The sequence below is a fragment of the Chlorocebus sabaeus genome, chromosome 1 (assembly GCF_047675955.1).
Source record: "Chlorocebus sabaeus isolate Y175 chromosome 1, mChlSab1.0.hap1, whole genome shotgun sequence".
Taxonomy (NCBI): Eukaryota; Metazoa; Chordata; class Mammalia; order Primates; family Cercopithecidae; genus Chlorocebus; species Chlorocebus sabaeus.
In genome coordinates, this window is record NC_132904.1 from 97,224,055 (window position 1) to 97,243,251 (window position 19,197).

General features: G+C 41.3%; 1 protein-coding gene and 1 long non-coding RNA gene across 2 annotated transcripts in view; one reads left to right on the forward strand and one right to left on the reverse strand.

The window, feature by feature from the left end:
- Positions 1-4,128: 4,128 nt before the first annotated feature.
- On the reverse strand, positions 4,129-7,890 carry LOC140712744 (uncharacterized). The gene is made up of 2 exons (XR_012094465.1): positions 7,568-7,890; positions 4,129-5,656 (listed from the first exon to the last, which is right to left on the reverse strand). It is a non-coding gene; the product is annotated as an uncharacterized lncRNA (long non-coding RNA).
- ARHGAP42 (Rho GTPase activating protein 42) overlaps positions 7,148-19,197 on the forward strand; it is a 314,274-nt gene continuing 302,224 nt past the window's right edge. The window contains exon 1 of the mRNA XM_038005287.2: positions 7,148-7,767. Within this exon, the coding sequence (XP_037861215.2) occupies positions 7,614-7,767 (154 nt within the window). The 5' untranslated portion in view covers positions 7,148-7,613. The remainder of the gene's footprint in view (positions 7,768-19,197) is intronic.

A 19,197-nucleotide genomic window follows, 5' to 3' on the forward strand; every position in this document is an offset into this window, starting at 1 on the left:
TAGAGACTGTGGGTCTGTTCTTTTTCAACGATCCTTCTTATCACATTCATTAGTGTGCTTCACTGTGATTGAGTTATGACTTCTCTTTGCCGGGTGTGGAGCCATTTATTTTAGTTAGTTTCCTTAAGCTCCTTCTGCGCTAGTTATTTTCCTCATCACGTCTTTCACTGCCTTTGCCAGGGCCTGTTACAGTGTGCTGGATGGCAGCAGTTCTAGCGCAGATGTACTCATCGCCTGGAAGCACGGATAATGAGCTCCGCTCCTTTCATGCTCAGTAGAGCTCAAGCAACACGTGGAGACCTCCGTGCCAAATGGGAGAAGCCTTTCTCTACAAATCTGTGCAGACACCTCTACCACAGAAGCTGAAGAATGATTGTTAGAAGATTGTAAGGCACTCAAGTATTCAAAACAACATTTGTTAGGTATCATCTATGGGCTGATAGCCTGCAAAGTGCATGAGATACAAAGAAATAAGATTTAATCTAAAAGCTTAAAGTCTAGACGCAAAAAATGTAAATGTGGAAAAAGCTATATAAAAACAGCCCGGGTACAGTGGCTCACGCCTGTAATCCCAGCACTTTGGGAGGCTGAGGTGAGTGGATCATGAGGTCAGGAGTTGGAGACCAGCCTGGCCAACATAGTGAAACCCCATCTCTACTAAAAATACAGAAAATTAGCCAGGCGTATTGGTGGGCGCCTGTAATCTTAGCTACTCAGGAGGCTGAGGTAGGAGAATGACTTGAACCTGGGAGGCAGAGGCTGTAGTGAGCAAAGATTGCGCCATTGCACTCCAGCCATGGCAACGACAACAACTATATATATATATATATATATATATGTATATGTGTGTGTGTGTATATATATACACACACACACATATACATACATATTGCATATCATGTGTCCCAACGTATTCATTGTGGTATGGTCTTGGAGTCAGATATTTCACTGTTTATCCTGGGGCAAGTTATCTGGGTGTTTTTGTTGGCTTGTGGTTCTTGGTTTTTGTTTTTGCATTTTGGGTCTTCAACAATCTCATCCTCATTATAAAATTCCTACCTCCAGGGTTAGTGTGAGGATTTGTAGGCCTCGTGGGACCCCGGACAGTGTGGTTGCTCAGTAAACATTTGCTTCCTTTCTGTGTGGTCAGTGGCTGCTTTGAAATCCAGAGGAGGCCACACCCATCAGGGTTTCAGCGAGAGGTAAGAGAAGAACAGCACTTCCTCTTCTAATGCAGCTACAAGCCTCTAAGGACACAGGGGTGGAGTGTCAACAACACTCTAGCGATAACTGATTGTCATTATCGGTTGGAGGAGATTTCTTGTTCTAATTTTGAGTCATAGAGGTATAGAAATGTCCCACGTCTAGAGCTAAAAATAACCCAAGTGAAACAATGGATGTTATTTCATTATTAGCATAGGACAGTGTCTGGCACACGGTAAAGATTTAATAAATGATAGTCATTATCGTTATCACTATCATCCTTAGTTTTATACTTGCGAAAGGTGTAAAACCTAAAAGTAAATTATCCTAAGTCACACAGTTCATAAATGGCCTTTGGGTGACCGTTTGATTAATATTGCTGCTATAATTTATTAGATTGAAAATTTGATTAGGGCAGGATTGAGGTAAATTTACTCAAAATTACTTTTCTTGTATTTCCAGCATCTACAGCAGCACAGACATATAACAGATACTTATGAATATTTGTTGAGTGTGTGTGTGTGTGTGTGTGTGTATGTGTGTTTAGCATGGCCTTTTTACCAAGGTAGACCTGGATGGAAAGCCCAACTCAAGTACCTTCTAACTATTATACATAAATTTAGGCAAGTTAATCACTTTTAGTTATAACTTTCTCACCTGTTAAAAATGGAGCTAATCAGGCCGGGCACGGTGGCACACGCCTATAATCCCAGCACTTTGGGAGGCCGAGGCGGGTGGATCACCTGAGATCAGGAGTTCGAGACCAGCCTGGCCAAGATTGCAAAACCCCCGTCTCTACTAAAAATACAGAAATTAGCTGGGTGTGGTGGCACATGCCTGTAATCCCAGCTACTGGGGAGGCTGAGGCAGAAGAATCACTTGAACCTGGTAGGCGGAGGCTGCAGTGAGCCGAGATGGCGCCATTGCACTCCAGCCTAGGGAACAAGAGCGAAACTCCATCTCAAAATAAATAAAAAATTTAAAGTGGGGCTAATCAGACTTAATACCTATTTCACATGCTTGTGGATAAGCTTAAATGGGGCAATACATGCAAAAACTGTCATGCCCAGTATTGCCCGAAAAGGGTGCTGTCATGCCCAGTACTGCCCGAAAAGTACTGCCCGAAAAGGGTGCTTTTCCTGTGCTCTTTATGAAGTTTTCTGTCAGAGTTAGCAAACATCATGGTTTGCCACAAGAGGGCAATACTAAATTGAAATCAAAATCTGTGCTAAAAAAATGTCTTTTCCTAAATTAAGTCATTACCTCTCTCCCCATCTCCCCCTCTCCTTTTTCTTTCTCCCCACCCCTCATAAACGTAGTTAGTTGTTGAGTGTTTCTTGCTTAGATTTCTGTTCTTTTCCTTCATCCTGTTCATCTGAAATCTGTCATCATAATAAAATCTAGATTTGGCAGGGACTTTAGAAGTTATACTGTGTGGTGGCTCACACCTGTAATCCTAGCACTCTGGGAGGCTGAGGCAGGAGGACTGCTTGAATTTAGGACTTCAAGACCAGCCTGGGCAATATAGCCAGACACCATCTCTTAAAAAAAAAAGTCATATTGTCACATAGAACAAATTCCACTCTCTACAGCTAATTCTTCCCCTCTAGTTGACCTTGACTTCTGCTTCTGTATCTCTTCTGTTAAGCTAACCCAACAGCCCTGAGTGTTGTGCTGCACTTTTCTTTCTACGAAAGTGCCTCTTAATTATTCTAACTTTACCTCAAACTCAGCATAGGAGACTAAACCTAAACCTATGTATATTTCTTGTAAAAAAAAAAAAAAACACTTCTGAGTTGTATAAGCTTAAATCTCAGAGTCATGTTGGATTCTTACCTCATCCACAAAAATCACACTATATTTCCTTCCTTTATTTAATCTGCTTACTGCCCATCTGTTGCCCAATCTTATGTGTACTTACCCCGTCTAAATTCTCTTTTCTCATCTCTCAATCATTTGACTTTTTGGTCTTCCAATCATTGCTCTTTAGTCCATCTCTTGGATAATGAACTCTTGAAATCCATAGACTCATACAATGTGGGCTATGCTCTTCCTGTGAGACTCCCATTTCCTACCACTGGACAAAGCAAAGTTTCTTTTTCAACCCGGACTACATTTAGCATTTGTCTGTGCTTTATGACAACCATGGAGAGGAAGCAGGGAGAGCTGTATGGATTTGAGAGGGGCTCTACAATTTGTGAGAGCATTTTTTTTTAACTGGAAAAGACAATGTTACTAAGTCACATAGGCTACTGTCACTAATGATGTGTACATTTGCCCATCAGAAATACAATGTCATACACCAACTAATTTTATGAGAAATAGTGATGTTAAGAGCATTGTGTGTGACAATAATAATAATAATTATAATAATAATAGTAATTAAGGCAGAATAAAAAGATCTTGCTATCTAAGGGCTTGATCTGAACTTCCTTTTTTGGCTGGCAGAAGAGTATTTTAGAAATTGTTAAGTCAAAAATTAAGTAGGTTCAAATGCTTGCTTCTTTTTGTTTATTTGTTTTGGGTTTTCTAAAATTTTTATTTGTTTGAGATGACAGAGTCTTGTTCTGTTGCCCAGGCTGGAGTGCAGTGGCACAATCTTGGCTGACTGCAACCTCTGCCTCCTGGCTTCAAACGATTCTCATGCCTCAGCCTCCCTAGTAGCTGCTGGGATTACAAGTGCACGCCACCACACCCAGCTAATTTTTCTATTTTTAGTAGAGATGGGGTTTTACCATGTTGGCCAGGCTGGTCTCGAACTCCAGGTGATACGCCCACCTGGGCCTCCCAAAGTGCTGAGATTACAGGCTGAGCCACCCAGCCTGGCCTCTCATATGGATTTTAAATGTATGTCTAATTCTTATTTCTTCTTTGCTTCTCTTTTTGATGACTGAATCATCTAAGTGAAATAAGACAGACACATAGTGCAAATATTGTATAATTTCATTTATATGAGATACCTACATTGTCCAATTCATGGAGACAGAAAGTAGAATGGTTACCAGGAGCTGGAAGGAGGGGAAACCAAGAAGAAACACTTGGTTTCTGTTTAGTCATCTCTTACCAGGCTTGAGCTTAACCTCAGATTATCTGAGTCTGGGTGGTCTAAATCTACATAATTAATTGAAAAGTAATAGTAGCTTGACAGTAACACTTACTGAGTACATAGGAAGTGCCAGGCTTAAATGTCAGACATGAGTTACGTCAAGAAAAAGTTTTAGGCAGATTTACAAATGCCATATTAGTTTACTATCCTTCACTATGTATTTGCTCTCAAAAACAAGTAAACAAAGCCCACACATCCTATTCCAGAATCAGGAAAACAAACAGAGACATTTCTCTGTGCCAAAGAGCTTGTCAGCCAATAATACATGTGAAGCTTACCATGCAGCTTACAGTGTCATGTGTTATGAAGTGGAGATTTCTGGACAGGCTATATTTCAATCCATTACATTTGTTTATGAAAACAAGCTTTCAGGTATTGCTGATCTTTTATACAGAAAGTCTATTCTCTTGGAAAGAATCTGGTTCAGTTAATTATGATGGAGAGAATAATGCATGGAAACAACAGTTTAAAACTGACAGTAAATCCACCTCAAAGCAAAAGCATTTCTGGTTTTTCTCAAGTAGTTGTGTTAATGTGGCATAAGAGAAAGCCTGACTAGCAGGTATAATTAAAGTATGAATCACAGGAATAGGGCATGAGTAACTATGAAAACACCTACAAGAAATAAGCCCATTATAACATGATAAACTTTAGGGACTCATGAGTGAAGGGTAGGGGAAAAAATCCTAATTCCATGTAAATGCAATGATGGGCCTGAGTGGAAACATATTGATGAACAACAGCATCAATGTATTATTAGCACAGCATCTGTGTGAGGCTGTGGAACGTAGCATCTTCTGCCTTATGTTATATGGATACTTATTCTCTACATTTCCTTTTTCTGAGAACTGCTTGAGGTCATGGATAATGCTTCTTCTATCTTTTTATGGAAATCACTTCCCCACAGTAGACATAAAACATGTAATTACATACATGAATGGGCAAATGATAACCCATATCATAGAATCTACAACACATCTGCCCTGGCATGTAAGACTTTTAAAGAAAACTAAATATTGACATCCAACATATTAAATGCAACTTATGAAACACCATTGATGCATTTTTAAAGACTTAATCACAGTATGATGATTTCATGAAAAACAGGAAGAGAATGTTATATTTTATCGTTTCATATCTCAGCAGTTTGGCACTGGATTCAGTTGTTAGGAACAGCAAAATGGCAAAGGTTGAAAGGAAACTGTTTGGCATAGGTGGTTTTTTGTCTTTCAGGCAGAGTAATAAGTAAATATAAAATCACCTCAGGTGAAACACAGTCCACTGCTGTTTATGTCATGTCATTTCATTAACTGACAAACAGAATTACTGCCTCTCCCTTCCCCAACCCTGCAAAAGAAAAAAAAAAAATTGAAGAGTATTTAGTTGACAAAAATTCAACACTTGGAGTTTAAATGGCTCTAATGGTGACTGGCCATTTTGCCAATACGTTGAGGGCCAAAGATGTGCATATGGATGGAAGGTGTTTTCAGATGGAGTCGTTCTGTCTCCCAGGCTGGAGTGAAGCGGAGCAATCTGGGCTCACAGTAATCTCCGCCTCCCAGATTCAAGTCACTCTCCCGCCTCCAAGTGACTCTCCCGCCTCAGCCTCCCGAGTAGCTGGGACTACAGGTGTGCGCTCCACCAGCCCCAGTTAATTTCTGTATTTTTAGTAGAAACTGGGTTTCATCATGTTGGCCAGGATGGTGTCCCACTCCTGACTTCAAGTGATTCCCCTGCCTCAGCTTCCCAGAATGCTGGTATTACAGGCATCAGTCACCCTGTTTTAGGTTTACATGTTATTTTTAATGTTCATGTACATTTAAAAAATTGAAACCAAAAATCTTGACTGGCTCTGAAACTTAATTGAGAAAAATGTAAAGCACTTTAGTGGAATTTTTCCCATGATCTGTAGGATAGTTTTTAAACAGATGGTTCATATGGACAAAGCAATGAAAATGTAGAAATTAAAAGCAGATCCTTAAGAACAATATCTGAGTTCTCAGAAATCCTATAGATGATGTCAGGACGAGATGTAAAGCAGTCGTTTCTTTTGCTGTCAAGGTTTTAAGGGAACAGAAATTTATTAGGTGAACCTCCACCAGAGGAAGGATAATGCCTGTGGGTAGGAGTTAACTAGTTATTTCAAACTCCAGTTCACTTCAACAATTTGAAAATCTCCCCGCTCCTAGGACAAGTCCATCCAGGTGCCAATAGGAGATACTGCTATTGTGAGGCAAATAGGTATTCTTCTAGAAGTAGGAGCCCGTAAGTAGAGTGAGGATGACTTGAAAAATCATCCCATCTTCCCAGCTATGGAGTGGGGGCGGGGGGAAGAAACACCACCAGGCTGGATCAAGGAAACTGAGGGGTGGGAGAGCGACGGGACAACTTCTCAACGTGGAATTCAAATGCATTCGGTGGGAAAGTGTGAAGTAAAATCTAAACGAACTCTAGACAGTAGTATGTTCCATCTACGCTTCAAAACACTCAAACTTTAGGGAAACTTAACGTTGGTTTTTCTCTCAGAGAATTCTAGGGAGTGGGTGGAGGGGACGACTGTTAGGGGAGGTATATTGGGAGTCAGATCCTTTTGTGGAGCGGGGGACCCCGAAGTGTCACCAAGGGCTAGCCAAAACCAGGGGCCCAAGAGGGGACAGGGTTAACACCCCAGCCAAGGCCCGAGCGCAGGCGCGCGGCTGTAGCGCAGGGGGCCCTGGAGCCAAGTGCGGGAGGGCGGGTGGGGCAGGAGGGTAAAGGGGCGAAGGGGCGGGGTGGCGCGGGGTGGGAGCGCGGCGGCGGGGAGGAGGGTCTGGGAGCCCGGGTCCGATTTGCAAGCGCTCTGAGCCTGCGTCCGCCGAGGGGGAGGGTTTCCCCAGCAGGGCCAGGGTTGCGGCTGTGCGCTGCTTCTGGCTCACAACGCCGACGACTGTCAAGAGAGTTGGGGAGTGGAACTGCCGGAAGTGTCTGCGCGCAGTGAGAGAAACTTTCCTGCTCCGGCCGCGGCCCGGAGCCTCGCCGCCCCAGCGCTCCGAACGACAATGCGTCCAGTTGACAACAACCTGAGCGGACCCGCGCCTCGGCCCGCCGCCCGCGCCTGCGCTCGCCTTGCCTCGGGAGAGGAAGACTGAGCCCGGCGCAGGCGGTTCGGGGCTCGGGGCCCGTTTCCTTAGTGCAATCAGTCCCCTCACGTCCCGGCGCCTTCCCCGCGATCGCGCGTCCCCAGCGCCTGCCGGGGCCGCCGGCTGCCCCCGCCCTGACCGCCGGACCGGACGTGCCCGCGGCCGCCGCTGGCAGCGCCTGTGCCATGGGGCTGCCCACTCTGGAGTTCAGCGATTCCTACTTGGACAGCCCGGATTTCAGGGAGCGCTTGCAGTGTCACGAGATTGAGCTGGAGCGAACCAACAAGTTCATCAAGGAGCTCATTAAGGACGGCTCTCTGCTCATTGGGGCGTTGAGGAGTAAGTAGGACTGGCGGGGGAGTGGGCACCCGGATCCAGAGCGTCCCCGCGGGGTGCGGGTCCGAAGGGTGGGTTGGAAGAGTCGGAGCTTCTTTTGTTTGAATGGATTTGGGGACAAAAGCTGAAGAGCTCCCCTGCTGGTGGCCAACAAAGTTTGTTCTTAGGTGTTCTTTACTTATTTACTTACATATCTACAGGGAAGGGAAAGTTCTCTACAGGGCACTGGAATATAGCCTGAGGAAAGTCGTTCGAAGTCATCTTGTTGTGTAATGCTCCTAGAAAGATGTTGGGGACTTTAAATTTTTTAAAAAACATTGTTGTGTCTATTAATAGTTTGAACTAAAAAAGCCCTTAAGGGGGTAATCAAGAGTTTGTCTTAAGGATAAAATTAGGCGAGTTTAGTGATAGTCAAAGAAAGTTATTAATTTCTCCCGTACATCAGTAGCTCTTCATTGGATACAGTCATTGAGTTGGCTTTTTAAAAAGCAGACATTTGCAGTTTTGCCGTTTTGTAAGATAATCGAAGACAGCATGGCACCAGTGCATTTTAACTCTGCAAGTTTTTTGTGCGTCTTAGTTTTGGTTTGCATTGTGTGGGTGTTGGGTGTGTCATTGGGATGAAAGTTCAGGGGTTAAAGGCCAATCAGAACTTTTGAAGATCTTTAGAATATAAAGACTGTTATAGTCTATAATATAGGGCTTCTTCCACCTCCTTTCCCATACACCTCCTGACCAAATTTTCCTGCCTCCTTCTTTTATCCTCTGGATCTTTGCTTTCAGTTACTAAGACCTAAGAGTATCTGAAACTCAGGAGTTTCTCTTACAGAGAATTGAGCACAGCTACATGATATGGCTTGTTACCTTTCCCAGGAGGTATCTGCATCTTTAAAAAAAAAAAAATTATTTATTTTTCTTTTTTTTTCTATCTTCAAAGGAGCCTGTGAAAAGTATTTGCATCTTAATAGAGGCTTCTGGATGTTTTAACTACTGAAATGAAGCCCTGGAATCTCTGGTCACTTAAAGCTGGGTGAATGAGATACTTTAAAAACGTACAGAGATCTTTGGGTGATCTAGTAATCCCCAGGACATATATGGGGGCACATCTTTGTATAACAACATGATAGGGATGTGTGTGCCTAAAACTGAGATGATGCTAGCATCAGATGTATATTTTGAAACATGTATTAGCAGTAAGGAGGGAGCTTAGCAAGATGTCTTGAAATTAGTGTGCTCCAAAATATCTTTTATTTTAACCATCCCAAATGTTAAAACATTTACTTAACCACTTGTGTTACTTAACCAAGGTAAAGAGAATATATTTTATGCCCCTATTCACTTAATTTCTGAATTCGAGGCTACTACTGATAATGGCATTTACTGTGATTTGTGAAAAATATAGTTTGTCTGCAATTCTTGTCACCCTGCGTAAACACTAACGTGAACTGTCCTTCCTCTGGCTTGCAAATCCTGGTTAAAGTCTCACGGGACTAACCTCTTTGCATCTAAGACAGCATGATGTCTCTTCAAAAAGAGCTGCATCTCAGAGTGCCAAATGCCAAGCCAATTCTTGTTGGAGGTGCCAGATGTTCTACATTTTTCTCCCCGCTCTGCTTGAGATAAACTTTAGTGTTTTAGAAGTTGAAAATACTTACATACCTGTGATAAATGCTCTGATAGGTACATTATATTACGAGTGACATTACACACTTTATTATGATGGTTGAATCTAGCTTTGTAAAAGTCAGATGATTCCCATCATTATAGGTTTGTTCTTCCATTCATAAGTGAAGAAATCTTGGGAGTGTAGACTCTTTGAAGATATAGGCCCTGCATCATTAATTTGGCTTATGTACTTAAGTATACATCCGGCTTTTTAGGATTCTTAAGTTTGTGGTGAGAGTGTATTGCTGTAACTAACATTTGATTATTACTTCTTTCATTGTGAAAAGGAAAATATTTGATTCCTTGGTAAAATAATTCCTAACAGCAGCTGCCAAATAGGAGGGATTTTGGAGCAAAGGAACCCTTGAAGTCACACTATTGCACTGATTTTTTTCCTACCAAGCCACCTTTTGTCTGTTGGGGAGGATGCTCTGAGGCCGGGCTGCAGCTGCTTGGATAGCAAGAGTGTGTCAAAAGGATTCAAGGCCTACTTGGTTCTATCACTGGCTGCCCCTGCCCTGACCACTAGCCCAGACATGTCCCCTGGCAGAGTACCATGGGGCTGCCCATTCCACTGTGGGAGCCTCCCTGTACCATGAGTCTGCCCACTCCACCAAGGGAGCTCTTCTTCCCCCAGTCTGTCCTTTCTGTTTTTCTTTCCTGCCTGGTGAGGACTTCACCTTCCCTAACTTTATATAGACTATTTCAATAGATGTATCCATTATCCATTTCAGTTTTTTTTTTTTTTAAGCACTGCACTGTTATTTTTGTTAATAATTAATGCATTCTTAACTTAACCTTGTTTAGCAGACAATCATCAATGTATTTCTAAGCATATTATATTATTTTTATCCCTGTTGTTAACTTTTCCCGTGAGAGTTTTGGCTTTAACTCTCTTAGTTAATACACACTTGACCGTTCTGATAAGTCACACATGCTCCTTGCTCTGTGGTTCAAGTTGTAATTTCTTCAGTAGACTATTTGGAAGGCTCCTTTAAATTGAACTAGAAGATTTCAATTGAACTAGATGATTTCAATTTTAAATAATACATATAAGATACTTAACGTGTGTTTAAACATCTATTATTACGTTTCAGATTCATGTCCACTTGGAGAAAAAGGATAATAGTTAATTAAGTGTATTGACCTAGAGTTGGATTTGAATTTTGTTGTCATCAAGTACAGTGTGATAGTTGGCAAGTAAGTTAACCTCTCTTAGTCCTAACTTTCCTGTGAAGTGAGGAAAATCTATAACAATCTTACATTAGGATTGTTTGGTCATTTTGTTATATGCCACATAGATATTTTGTGAGTGATGTTTGAAAATATTCTTACTGGTGAATAGTTTTAGTTAATGGTGTATGATTGAACATCTCTACCCTTTTCATCAAATGTAATTCTTTGAACTGTATCCTTTTAACAGGTGTCAGTCTTAAAATTTGAGCTGTGAAAGAGTCGGTTACTTTTGTTTATTAACTTTTTTTCCTTTTAGGACTTACATTCAAAGAAACATTTCAAAATTGATTTTTTATATAATTTACCCTTTACTTTTTCTTGTCTTTATACTTTTGAATTCAAAGAGTCATCTTTAAGTAAAATGAGCTTTCTCCTTGTAAGAATACACAGACCCCCAAAAAGAGACAAAAAGAGAATAGACAGAAATAGACAGAATGGAAACTTGATTAGCAAGGAGATTTTTATTTATTTATGTTTTTGAGACAGGGTCATTCTGTCATCCAGGCCGGAGTGCAGTGGCGCAAACATGGCTCACTGCAGCCTCTTCCTCCCAGGCTTAGGTGATCCTCCCACCTCAGCCTCCCCAGTAGCTGGGACCATAGAAATGCACCACCAGGCCAGGCTCATTTTTGATATTTTTTGTAGAGTCAAGGTTTATACCATGTTGTCCGAGCTGGTCTCATCAAACCCCTGGGTTCAAGCGATCTGCCTGTCTCCACCTCCCAAAGTGCTGAAATTACAGGCATGAGCCATCAGACCCAGTGCCACAAGATTTTAAGTGTTCTAACCACAGACACAAAAGTGATAAGTTTATGGGGTAATGATCATATCAGCATGATTTAGCCATTCTACAATGTGTGAAATATATATAACATCATATTATGTCTATCAAAACACTATATCGTACACCATAAATACATACCACTTTTGTTTGTCAATAAAAAATTAAAAAAGAAATAAATAGCAAGAGTTACACTCATTGAGTTGAATTGATTGGGTGGGGTGAGCATTATCATCTTTCCTTCTCCACCCTAGCCTGCAGCATCTTGACTGTCCTTTCTTCCTTATTTCAGTCTTCTTCTAGTTCCCTTAAGCTGGAACTGGCCTGCTGTTTGGTCTACTTTTTGGAAAATGTTTCTAAACTTGTATGTTTAGTATTGATCAAAGGAAAAAAAAGATAAAGGACTCTTGTATACATTTAATTATTTCTTGTGATAATTAAATATACACAAGCATGGAACTATAATTCTATGCTTATAGCATTCATGCAATCTTAAAAGAAAATCAGTTTACAAAGTAAATAAAAACAATATCGTGAAACCAATACAAAACTTGTCAGCAACATTTAGTTAATCTAATGGACGATGTTATTGTACTGAAGCTAATTTTCTTCTCAGAGGTTGCTGATAATATCTGGTGTGTTGTTGGTGATTCATTTTCTCACTACTTTTCCCAGTTGCAACCTGCAGTTCTTGAGAATCTTCTTGCCCTGATGATGGCCTTCCTTCCATCAGAAGCTTTATTTGTTTATTACTCGGTCATATTGCCTTTGTTCTGGTAGCAGTTGTTCCTGGCACTAGTGATCCATGACCCAAATGAACATGGCACCGATTATGTTGATGATGTGGACAGCGCAGTCAATTAAGGCATTAGCCAGAGGAGAGCACAGTTTCTTAAAGGTGTCTACCCTGAGTGTCCACAGACCTCAGTTTGAGATACACTGCTATGATATATTTTTGATTTGGGAATTAAGTAGGTGTTTTTAGTAAAGGAAAACCCTAAGTGCAAACAGCAGGTGGAAATGTCTTAGGCAAGATGAGGTACCTCTGCCTTTCATTTTCTGTGTTTCACTAACTCAGCTTAGCCTTTTTTCACTCAGTGTTTTACTTTTTAAGCCAGCTTTGATTTTGTGTGTGTGTTCTGGGCCCACTTTGCTACTAGGATTTTTGGTGGCACAAGGAAAGATTAAAAGGGGGGAAAAAGGCAAGTTTACAAAATTTGAGACTTCCCATAGTTACTGCCCTATTTACTTGGTCATCCTTTAGCTTTTTGTAAGAACTGCCATTGTTTTAGGCTCTTTTTGGTTATTTAAATTTGCACGTAGGTTTCTTTTCTTTTCTTTCTTTTTTTTTTTAAAGTGGAACTCATCCTAGACTCCTGTTTATTTGGCAAAGAGTTCCTTATTCCACTAAGGTTGTTTGCTTGTGTAGTTGGGCAGCCTAATCAGAGGTGTGGAGGTGTAATTACTTCAACCATTCATTTACTTCTTATAATCATTAGAATTTAAGTTAAATGAGCAGAAGTAATTGCATCTTTCAGATGAGCTGTAATTAATTTTAGGAACTAGTAGATTAGGAATGTGGTGCTTTAAGGTTCTGTTTCCAGAGACCTGTTGCAAGTAAAAGCAGTTATACTTGTGTTAATTTAAATGTGAGCCTTGGCGCTCATTAGAGTGAAATTAAATTGGGCTGGCTATTTACTTCCATCTTACCTCTCTTCTCATAATCTCCATGAGCTTAATAGGTGCCCTTTAACAGTATCTTTATTTCTCCTAGATTTCTTTTTTCAGCCAGTTGTAATTAAAGGCCTCTTCTGGGTTAGGTCAGAGAATGGGTTGCTGTTGGAACAAAAAACAGTTCCTGTCTAGTGGAGACTGGCTTAGCAATAACTGCCTTTTGCACTGCCTATTACAGTTATGATCAAGGTACTTTCATAGTGCAGGAAACTCAGGTAACCACTACATTTTAAGTCATTGAAGAGCTGATTTAGCAAGTCTCCATTCATTTATTAACATTTCTTAGAGTACAGTGCTGATTGTGTTAATGATGGTGTTTAAGAATTATTCAGGTTATATAAGATGAAAACGATAAAGCTTACATTAGGATTGGTTTCTTTTCTTTTTTTTTGATGGAGTCTCGCTGTGTTGCCAGGCTGGAGTGCAGTGGCATGATCTTGGCTTGCTGCAACCTCCGCCTCCCTGGTTCAAGCAGGTCTTGTCTCAGCCTCCCAAGTAACTGGGATTACAAGCGTGCCCCACCACTCCCGGCTAATTTTTTTGTATTTTTAGTAGACATGCGGTTTCACCATGTTGGCCAGGAGGGTCTCAAACTCCTGACCTCAAGTGATCCACCCACCTTGGCCTCCCAGAATGCTGAGATTACAGGCGTGATCCATAGCACCTGGCCGGGATTGCTTTGGTGTCAAGTGCAGTTTTTATTAATGTGTATATGGAGAATGGCAAATCTTTTCTCTAGATTCATAAACAGAAATAATATCCTAATATTTTAAAATGAGGAGATTAAGCTGCATTAAGTAAATGATATGCAACACTGAAATGTTTATTTTAGATAGATGAGAAAGGTTGAAGGAAAGGGGGGTTATTTAGTCTTAAGTCACTTTCATGAATATTGATTTCTTGCCAGAGCCGTGATTGCCACCTTTTCTGGCCCAGCCATCTCTGCGGTATAAATGGTAATTTCTGCTCATTTCAGCCTTCTAGGCAGGTGCCAGCCTCCCTGTAGCTCTACCTGCCACCCACCAATTTCACCTTGCAGCTCTTCCAGTCTTCCTTTTCCTCTAGCCTGCTGAATCTCTGCCCAGCATCTGATAATCCTTATAGTATATCTCCAGTGATTCAGGCCTCATCAACCATGGGCTGCTTCTTGCTGACTTTCATCCTGAAAATTAAAATCACGTGCTGAGGTCAGGCGCAGTGGCTCACGGCTGTAATCCCAGCACTTTGGGAGGCTGAGGTGGGTGGATCACTTGAGGTCAGGAATTCGAGACCCGCCTGGACAACATGGTGAGACTCTGTCCCTACTAAAAATACAAAAAAATTAGCCGGGCATGGTGGTGCACACTTGTAATCACAGCTACTCAGGAGGCTGAGGCAGTAGAATAACTTGAACCCAGGAGGCAGAGGTTGCAGTGAGCCGAGATCGCGCCATTGCACTCCAGCCTGGGTGACAGAGTGAGACTCTGTCTCAAAAAGAAGTAGTAAATAATAAAAACACTTGCTGAGTACCTGGATCTGTAAGGCACAGGGCCTGTGCTCCATATTTTACAGCTGCCATATTCTGAGTTATAATGGCTGGCTTTTGTATAAGCATAGCAACTTACATAACATTTGTTCACCTTAATGGCCCTTGAAGCAAAGGAAAAGAGGCAGGATGACACCAGGACAGTCCATGGAAATGTAATTATTTTAATTATTTTGTCTTTGGGTAGGTGAATTTAAACATCAGTCTGGATATTTCTGGTGAGGTAGATTCTTCTCTCTATGATCCATTTGCTCTTGTTGCTTGGGCTGGAATGCAATAGCGCGATCTTGACTCACTGCAACCTCCACCTCCTGGTTTCAAGCGATTCTCCTGCCTCAGCCTCCCAAGGAGCTGGGATGATAGGCGGCCGTTATCATGCACAGCTAATTTTTTGTATTTTTAGTAGAGATGGGGTTTCACCACATTGGCCAGGCTGTTCTCAAACTCCTGACCTCAGGCAGTCCACCCTCCTCGGCCTTCCAAAATGCTGGGATTACAGGGGTGAGCCACCGCACCTGGCCTCTAGGATTCATTTAACCAGAATATTTGGTTAATCAGAATACTCTATTCTTTATATCTGCAGTATTCTGATTCTGTTATCAAGAATCCAGTTATAATACTAAAGAAAATGTTTTGGTGGAACACAGAACACTGTGTGTAAGGAATGTGAACTGTGGACTAGTAAGGTACCTTATAGTAGCTAATAATCTGTCAGTTGTCCCAACCTTTTTCCTTTTTGCAGACATGGGAACACATAAAAGAGGAAAAATAAGCCTGAATTTTCTAGGATTTTGAGAATAATTCTTCTAATTTAATTTTTACGTGGAATATAGTGGGGAAAACCTAGGATAAAACTGATAGTGGCTGGGCGTGATGGCTCACAGCTGTAATCCCAGTGCTTTGGGAGGCCGAGGCAGATGAATTGTTTGAGTTTGAGTTGGAGACCAGCCTGGGCAACATAATGAAAACCCATCTCGACAAAGTGTACAAAAAATTAACTGGTGTGGTGATGTGTGCCTGTAGTCCCAGCTCCTTGGGAGGCTGAGGTGGAAAGATTGATTGAAGATCGGGAGGTTGAGGATGCAGTGAACCATGATCGTGCCACTCCACTTTAGCCTGGGCAACAGAGCAAGACCCTGTGTCAAAAAAACCAAAAACAAAAAAAAAACAAAAAAAAACTAATAACACTTTGTAGATTATTTTATGTAAAATCAATTATGACAGATTTTCAGTTCCAATTTTTAGATTCTATGGTAAAAGTCTATTTTTTTAAAATTTTTTATTTTTTTTAATTTATTTTTTTTGAAGCAGAGTTTCTCTCTTGCCACCCAGGCTGGAGTGCAATGGCGTGATCTTGTCTGACTGCAACCTCCACCTCCTGGGTTCAAGCGATCCTCCTGTCTTAGCCTCCTGAATAGCTGGGATTACAGGTGTGTACCACCACACCCAGCTAATTTTTTGTCTTTTTAGTAGAGATGGGGTTTCACCATGTTGGTCAAGCTGGTCTGGAACTCCTGACCTCGTATGATCCACCCGCCTCAGCCTCCCAAAGTGCTGAGATTACGGGTGTGAGTCACTGTGCCCGGTCCCCTAATTTTTAATTTTATTTTAATTTTTAGAGACAGGGTCTTGCTGTGTTTCCCAGGCTGGAGTGCAGTGGCTATTCAGAGGCAAGATTGTAGTGCACTACCGCCTCAAACTCCTGGCCTCAATCAGTTCTCCCACCTCAGCCTCCTGTGGAGCTGGAACTATAGGAACATGCCATTGCACTCGTCTCAAAAAGTCTTAATTTTTAAAGGTGTTTTTAAAATGCCAAACATGACATTCTAAAATGTTGGTTTATCTGACTTGGTGATCATCTCTGGGTATACTGGAGAGGATCTTCTATTTTGTTAAGAATGGGGAACCATCCTAGGAGGTTGTCAATGTCAGGTAATATGTAAAAAAAAATTGGAAAACTGCTGCCTGTATATAAACTTGTTAGATTAATAGTAGTACTATCCCTGAATCTTGGCTTTACTCTGGAAAAAAGTAGGTAGACATGGAATGACATCCCTTTATTTGGAAGTTAGGCGCATTCATCAGTAGTGGAATTTCTATGATATTTCCTCATGCAAATCTAAAAAGCCATATTGCCTACTGCTCTATGAAAGACATGCCAAATAGTGTTCCCTCATGTGTAAATATATACTGAAGCTTATCCAAATGAAAGACCCAGGTTCAGTTTTCTCTTTTATATACAGGAAAAGTGATGATTTAATTTGGAAGACTGGTCTGTGTCTGTGTGTGGACGGGAGTGATAAGGCACTAATAGAAATAAGTATTCTGTGTAGTGTATTATCCCTTTCAAATGAGAGCTATGTAAATTGGTTTAGTTCGCTGTTGTGAGAATTTTGTCTTCTTCATTTATTTAATTTCCTTATTCCTTAAAATGTCTGAATGAAAGATAGGGCCCAAAAGGGATGAGGGTGGGAGTGGATAGCAAGGGGAAGCAAATTAAAGTCAGTTGTGAAAACAATTTACACATTATGGTTTTGGAACTTGTATTAGACTTTCTCTTCCTTCTTTGAAAAAGTTACTCTGTAATACTAGAGAATCAAAAGACTCTAAGACTAGCCTTCCAACTGTTTTGTTAATTTATTTTAAAACATTTTTTAATTAAAAATTAATTATTTGTAGAGATAGGGTCTTGCTATGCTGCCTTGGCTTGTCTCCAACTCCTAGCCTCAAGCCATCCTCCCACCTCAGCCTCCCAAAGGGTTGGGATTACAGGCACGAGCCACCACACCCAGGCTTCCAACTGTTTTAAAAGTTGGTTGCAATCTCATCACTTTGGGCAGCTGAGGTGGGAGGAACATTTGAGGCCAGGAGTTCAAGACTGGTCTGGGCAACACAGTGAGACCCATCCCTACAGAAAAAAAGAAAATTATCTGGGTGTGGTGGTGTGCACCTGTAGTCCCAGCTACTTGGGAGGCTGAGGCAAGAGGATCACTTGAGCCCAGGAGGTCAGTGCTGCAGTGAGCCATGATCACGTCACTGTACTCCAGCCTGGGCCACAGAACAAGACCCTGTTTAAAAAAAAAGGTCATTTTCCAAAATGGAGAAACCCCATTTCTACTAAAAATACAAAATTAGCCCGGCGTGGTGGCACATGCCTGTAATTCCAGCTACTCAGGAAGGGAAGGCTGAGGCAGGAGACTCACTTGAACCTGGGAGGAGGAAGTTGCAGTGAGCCGAAATTGCACCATTGTACTCTAGCCTGGGCAACAAGAGTGAAATTCTGTCTGAAAAAAAAAAGATCTTTTTTTCTTTTTTCTTTTTTTTTAGTTGGTTGTGGAAAACTTAAGGAAGAACATTCTCTTTAAAAATCGTCGACTTTAGAGATAATCGAGGTGACTTTTTTAGAGGCACACTGTTTGTGGGAGATTTGGGAAAGCTGTGTACCATGAAATAATGATGTTGACATATGAGCTAAGGAGGGAGTTTTTAAAAGCAATTCTGGTTTTCCTTAGGGGTGACTTTTGCTAAGGTTATTACTTCTTGTAGTTTCAGCTCCATCACTGAACCTGTTTCTCAGTCTGTGATGTTTCAGAGCTCCTCTTCCATTTTCATTTTATTTCTTCTTTCTTTCTCTTAAATGTTGGTGGTGCCTTCTCAGCTCTTTGACTGTTTGTTTGCTTTCCTTGTATGATAACATCTGCTCCCAGGGTTCCAGCCCTGACCTAATTTTCCTAAACTTTGGGCCTGATTTTTACCAGCCTAGGAGATACAACTACCCTGATGCCAATGTGCTTTAGGCAAATCAGACTCAATCTGTCAAAAAATAAGTTTTTCTTTTCCTCTAGCTTGCTCTCTTTGTATTCCTTTTTGTTCAGTTATAACATCATGCATCTGGTAATTTCAGGAAACACTGAGTCCTTCTAACTCTTCCCATTTTTCACTCCATTCATTTTGTTAGCCCTATAATTCTATATCAAAAATATTTCAAATTTGATTTTCTCTGTCTGCATTAATATATTTAGTTTATATATAGAGAGATTAATGATTTTTTTCTTAGCTTAAAACAGAAGTTTATTCATATATATGTAGCATGATCCTGGCTCACTGCAACCTTTGCCTCCTGGGTTCAAGAGATTCTCCTGCCTCAGCCTCCCGAGCAGCTGGGATTACAGGGGTGCGCCACCATGCCCAGCTAATTTTTGTATTTTTAGTACATATGGGGTTTCACCATGTTGGCCAGGCTGGTCTCTAACTCCTGACCTCAAGTGATCCACCTGCCTTGGACTCAAAAAGTGCTGGGATTACAGGTGTGAGCCACCGTGCTTGGTGATTCTCTTATAATTCTTGAGGTTAGAAATTTGAAATAAAAGTGCCGGCAGTGCCATGCTCTGCCTGAGGTCTCTGTAGGAGGACCCTTCCTTGCCCTTTCTAGCTTCTGGTGGTTGCCAGCCATCCAGGGTATTCTTGGCTTGTAGATGCATCACTCCAGTCT